General features: G+C 35.6%; 1 protein-coding gene across 2 annotated transcripts in view; it reads right to left on the bottom strand.

The window, feature by feature from the left end:
* The window catches only part of Babam2 (BRISC and BRCA1 A complex member 2), a 401118-nt gene that overhangs the window by 248161 nt on the left and 146111 nt on the right, over positions 1–6846 (bottom strand). For both annotated transcript variants that reach the window (XM_048804615.1, XM_048804616.1), the window contains one exon: positions 4239–4313. In XM_048804615.1, the coding sequence (XP_048660572.1) occupies positions 4239–4313 (75 nt within the window). The remainder of the gene's footprint in view (positions 1–4238; positions 4314–6846) is intronic.

Consider the following 6846-nt stretch of genomic DNA (forward strand, 5'->3'; position numbering starts at 1 on the left):
AGGTTTGACTGAAAGCAGACTGACTATAAGTATGTAACCTGCTAGCCAATTTCAGGCTGAAGAGGCTGCTCCTGTATTAACAAGATCATCTCAGCACAGAGGGACCCTCGCATGCCTCCCCAACATCAGTGATGGTGTGAACCAACTAACAACGTGGATGTTCATTATAATTCTCTGCCTGACCTAGTCTCTTCAATGCATCTTGATAATCTGACCTTAACCCTGTTTTCTGCTTCTCCTTGGCAGTATGACTTACATGTGGCACTGATTGCGCCCTGACTGTTCAGTACTGACACAGGGGCTTCAGGAGGATGATTGCCTCACCTCCTGACATAGATGATCTATTTTAGCTTTTTCACCCGAAATTCATTTCTATCAAATGGCATGATTCAGATTCCATGGTGGGACTAAATTTCAGCAAGCATTCCATCGGGATGAACAGGCTCACTATGTCATGTCGAATGGTGCCAATAAGATTACTGCAGAAACCAGAAGTCTAAGTACTCAGTCACAGTAAACTGTTACAGCCCTGCTTCTGGCCTGGTTCAGAGACACTCCAGAACTATTTAGACTACCTAGAAATATGATCATATTTTCTTATCCAACACAGAAAAAGTTACCACTGATTTTTTTGCAAAGTTATGTTTGCCATATCCACCACCAGCAAGAAGTAAATCCTATTTAACCATCCAGTCCAGTGGGATGGAGTAATTTCCCCACATATTTCTGTATGATTCTACTGAAGGGGTTCCTAACTCTAGGATTTTTAACTTTATTATATCCTGTATAAAATTGGCTCATTATTTTGAGAGATACAAACACATTTATGAGTATCATGTTTCTTTCCTCGCTAAAATACTATATTCTTAGTTTCTGAATATTTCTTGTTTAGATAAAATTTTTAGTAGACAAATTAGAACCTTTTATTTAGGTCCCTCACTATGGAGTATGGCTTCCCAGGGGAAAAGGGCTCTTTTTAAATTAGCATTACATTGTTAGGTTCAGTGGTTCTCAGAACAAAAATGAAGATGAGAATATGAATGCCAGTTTTCACCTTAATAAAATTAAAAGGAACCGTTTCTAGTGATTGGCTCTTCTTTAACAGAAACATGGGTATCCATAGGGGATTAGAGAATCCCTCATAGATATACAAATCTACAAGATGCTGAAGTCCCTTATATAAAATAGCACAGTATCTGCAAATAATCTATGCAGACCCTCCAATGTACTTTAAATCATCTCTAGAACTTTGTAAATGCTATGTAAATAATTGGGCTGGGATTGTGACTCAGTGGCAAAGCACTCACACAGCATGTATGAGGCACTGGGTTCGATCCTTAGCATCACATAAAAATAAAATAAAGATGTTGTGTCCACCGAAAACTAAAAAATAAATATTAAAATATTCTCTCTCACTCTCTCTCTCTTTAAAAAAATAAAATAAAAAATAAAAGTCCATCAACAACTTAAAAAATAATTATCATGCTGTATTACTTAGGAAATAACAACCAGGGGGGGAAAAAGGCCTGTTCATGTTAGTAGAGACACAATTCTTTTATTTCCAAATAACTTGTCATCTGTGGTTAGCTAAATGTACAGATACAGAATCCATTAATGCAGAACCCATGAATATGGAGGGCCAACTGCATATAATTATAAAATAATCTTTCTTTGGTTCAATACTGTAATGAATACTTACACTTTAATGATTTCGGTAATCTCCCTTTTATTCTGTGGATCATGTTTTCTCCCCAACAAAGAGACCAGTTGAAAAGTTCAAGGGTATGTAACTGAGCCAAAGTGGTACAGACATGGAAAGATTGGTCTATCTTGATCTTTAGACTATGCAACAGTGAGTCTTGTTTCCTGCTCCTTGGACTATGGGAACAGAGGATTTGTACATTTCCCATTTGGTTTACACAAGTTCATGCTGGATTTATACCACCCACAAATAAAGAATCCTAATGAACACAGAAATTTTTTTTTTACTGAGTTTTTATGTAAATGATTTATCTAACCCTTTGACTTAACTCAACCAAGAATAATATTCAGTCTCTGAAGCCAGGCTTCATTTTAAATATATTCACTCTATTCATTTAAAAACCATATATACCTGGAGTATAATATTAGGCAAAATCACATCACTGAATATTTAATGTTTTTTTTTCATTCTTACATTCCTGTTAGTAGGTAAAATAGGTGTAACTGGTAATCTAAACTTCTGAATAGATGATGGCTTCATCATAGTGAAATGAAAATTCATTGTAGCAAATAAATTGTGAACATAGTCAAAGTCCATGCTATCTCTATATTTAAAAGCTCTGCTTTACCATTTAATTGCTTGGAATGATTAGATGAAACCACACTGATGCTGGTAAAGACTATCCTAACCCTAAGAAGTGGGGAAGCTTATTTTACTTTTGGACTATCAATTCTAGGACAAGTAATTAGGTCAGGAGCATCCAAATGCAAAGTACATGTAAAGCAATTCCTAAGCAGTTGTTGTTGTATTTTTTTAAAGTAAGGGTTTTACTTATTTTGTTGTTTTGGATTATTCAAAAGCTTCTCCTTTTTTGGTACTTGTTTTATTCTCCTTGTATCAACTAAAGATCCAGAAAGACATTAACATTGCAATGATGGCACTTCATCTATAGGAGAAAAATCACTTCATAATAATTCAGGGGAGAAAAAGAATTTATAATTTTGGCATATAGGTTCCAGCTTTCTCTTATCTGACTGACAAGGAAAAAGTAGAGTATGATATAAAGTTAAAACAGAAAATACGAAATATGATATTAAAGAGAAAAAAGCAGACTACAGGCTAATGCATTTCTTTTTTTTTTTTTTACCTTCAAGAACATGAGCAGAAGCAAAATCAATGTCAAATAAACAGGAAGACTACTCAAATAGAGAAGGACCAACAAATCTAAACAAAGATACTGGAACTGTACATTATGGATTATGATGCTTGTATGAACAATGTACTTGTATAAACTGTTGTATTTGGTTCAAAATGAGCTGAAGTAGACTTTAACTGGAATATATGAAAGAGGTCATTAAATATTTGTTAATGGGATTTCTAAGGAGACTGCTTGCTATTCCAATAGAGCAAAATAATTACTGGAATCAAATTAACTATTCTTGGTAATCACCGATTTAATATGTATATTTCCCAATGTGGAAAGACTGATATAAATTGCTGACCTCCAATGTCACTTGGACTTCACAACCACTGGATACCAAGTGGAAAACCAGTCAACTGGAAACTAAAAATAAAAGTTTAATGAGGCACAAAAATCTCGTGTTTTACTTAAGGGGAAAAAGGGGGAATTTTCTCTCTTCAATGGAATGTATAAAACAGGTTCCCTAGTCTTTTCTATGGTTATAGACTATATTCTACCAAACCATACTTTTAACCATTATTAAGATTAATAACTGCTTATTTTTTATTGACTACTATAATATGCAGGGAAACTTCTACAAGGATTCTATCTTCTCACTAGATGATTATAAATGCCATTAGCTCTCTGAACATCATCAAATTAGAAGGCAGAAATTTTTCTTACATTATACTGAAATTAAATAACCTCAGGTTGAAATAGGGGGTGAGGACAGCCAGCCAAATCTTAAACCACCACCAAAATCTTCATCTGGATTGAACCTGGGCCTATGACTTAGAGCTTCCTTTTCAGAACTTGCTACTTGGTCCATTTAGTGTCTCTCTGCAAAACACAGCCTTGTGGTCAATCTTTTCTCTGTAAAACATTATAGACCCCTCCCCCAAACTAGCTGCCCTAGGTCATACTTTGCCTGCATCGCATTTTAAAGAAAGCCAGATACACTGGTCTAACTGCAGTGTGAGTCTCTGAGACAACCCAACTTTGAAAGTTCCTGAGTTTACCTGCTGACATAAAATGAAATGTCCTTTACAAAGCATGGTTAATATGCAATTGTATTTAAAGAAAGAACGCATTAGACAATTTCTAAGAATCTTTCACCCCCATAAAATTAAATTGATCTTTCCAAAGTTTAATAATTTTACCTTATACAAAAAACTCATGTCTAAATGACTTTTAAGGTTACTAGTTTACTTTTAGGTAAACAAATAGTTCAATGAATCTTCCTATAAACATTTTTAGTAGAATTTAATCTGAATACAATGCTGACAAACCATTTATACAAATAATGAGTTAAGTGGTATCATTTGTATTCCTTTGCTGATAATCATATATTTTTACCTTGAGAAGGTATGTGGGAATGTTGCTGAAATCCACTGGCAATTTCAAGAGAAAACGAGCTGAAAATTCACCAGTCTGTAGAAAGAAAGATATAAGATTTTTAAAATTTGAGAAGTGACAATTATAGCCAAGGCCACAATTCATTCAACTTGTTCAAAATGCCTGCATTTTCAATTTGGATTTCCCAACACCAGGCAAACAAAGAAAGTGGGAAAGGCAAGACAGGGTCAAAAAGAAATCTGAAATTATTAGTTACTAAAAAGCATAATTTGAACTATTAAAATTTGCATTTTAAATGTACAATAATATGGCAGTATTACCTTTTTCTTAAAAGCATGAAAATACATGAATGTACAATTATTATTTTTAAAAATTTAAACAATAGGAACAGTCCTATCCCTTAGATTCATTTGCTTTTATTAAAACATGTAGCCTCGTCACTAATATTTATATCTCTCAAGGCTAAGACATATGTCACCTTATTTTAGAGTCTGTTTGGAAAAACATACAAAGGTCAAACTTCAACATGTGCTAAGTACTTGAGTGGACCCTTCAAATAAGTTGCCAATTTCTTGAATGTCCATTAACATCGTTATCATCAACTAATGTCTGTCAGTAATTCCATCTATAAACTCACCTCTAAAAGAAATACGTACAGAGGTTTAGTTATTTAAAACATTTAATTAAGTTATAAATAACAGCGACTTTTTTTGTATTTTTTGCTATGTGAGGGATCCAATCCAGGGCCTTGTGTGTGCTAGGCAAACATTCCACCACTGAGCTGCATCCCAACCTTGTTTCTATTTTCTAAGAGAAAAAATTGAGTAAGAGAAAAAAGTTTCCTTCTTAATTTTTATGCTGGAAAAGACTAGGAAGTGATATTTCTTTTTAACTTTGTCGTGGTCTTGAAGAGGAGCTTCCAGTGGCAACGAATTTGTGTGAGTGGCAGGGTTTGGTTCTTCACCTTTTCTCACTGCAAACAGGCAGCATGGCTTGGGATTTTCCCCTACTACATGTTTCAACAAAGAACTCCAGGGATACTTGAGAACTACTCTAAAGAATATCCTCTATGTTCTTCATACTGTGTCTACTAAAGAGGTCCTGGTATCTTCTGTTTTCCCACCTTAAAAAAATGAGCCATGCCAATTTCCCAAAACACATCTTTAAACAGACCAAGCATTTACAAATATTTATTATGGATGAAAGGATGAACCAAATAGGCACCCATGCACACCCCTTACAGACACAATTCCACACTGTCATCACTTCTTTCTACAAGCCCGTCAGGAACTGGCTTCAAGGTTCTGGCCCCAATTTTAAAGTTCTGACCTAAAACCTTGAAAATGCGGGCAGAAATACAAACCTTGAGCTCAGAAGATAACAATGATAACTAACATCTGCCTAGTTGTTTGTTTTACCTCTTACAACATCTTTAACTTGCATCAACCTCGGGCTAAGGACAAAACAAAACAAGCCTAAACTCGTGACAGAAAAAGGAGAAATGAGAATTGAGTCTAAAATACCAAAGCCCAGGGAAGCCTGATAGAGTCCCAGATGCCACTGTACCACCGGGAATGTCAATGGTGAGAAACAGAACTGATGCTCAGAGCTGAGCAGCTACTCTCAGTATTCAATGTCATTATGTGTCAGTTACCCACAACCCAGGGCAGGAGAGAATACTTAAGAGCCACCTAAAGACCTATGCTCTGGCGTATCAGAGAAGATTGGTGAGATCCTGATATAATTCTGGTTGAAGATTTCCAGAAGGTGTGGTTCTGGTGTTATGTATAACTCCTAGAGGACTCTAAAGCTAACATATCCTAGCAAGTGTGGTTCTTTAGATCAGGACATAGCTGGACCTCAGTCTGCCTTTAAGAACAAGGATCATACTTTGAAAGGAGTAAGTATAAAGGCAACATAGAACACCATGGAGTTAAATGGGAGTTCATAAGAACACCACCTAACCCAGTGGGAGATGAAGATATAGAAGAGAAAACAGAAAATTCTTCTCCCCCTGGTGCCATATACAATGCTATGAAGAAACACATCAAAGAATACATACTCCCAACCACTGACCCCTTCTCTTTCTCCTCTATACTCCATTTTTCTTTCATTAGTTGCTCCCATCAGCATGAAAAGATCATTAAAAAAATAAATAAAAGGTTTTCCTTGACTTCATATCTTTCATCAGTTTCCATCTCATTTCTCTGTTCTACTTCATAAATAATTTCTTTTATTTAATTTTTATTGTTGGTTGTTCAGAACATTACATAGTTCTTGACATATCATATTTCACACTTTGATTCAAGTGGGTTATGAACTCCCATTTTTACCCCATATACAGATTGCAGAATCACATTGGTTACACATCCACTGATTTACATATTGCCATACTAGTGTCTGTTGTATTCTGCTGCCTTTCCTATCCTCTACTATCCCCCCTCCCCTCCCCTCCCCTCTTCTCTCTCTACCCCATCTACTGTGATTCATTTCTCCCCCTTGTTTTTTTCCCCTTTCCCCTCACTTCCTCTTGTATGTAATTTTGTATAACCATGAGGGTCTCCTTCCATTTCCATGCAATTTCCCTTCTCTCTCCCTTTCCCTCCCA

This window comes from Marmota marmota, unplaced genomic scaffold (assembly GCF_001458135.2).
Source record: "Marmota marmota marmota unplaced genomic scaffold, marMar, whole genome shotgun sequence".
NCBI lineage: Eukaryota > Metazoa > Chordata > Mammalia > Rodentia > Sciuridae > Marmota > Marmota marmota.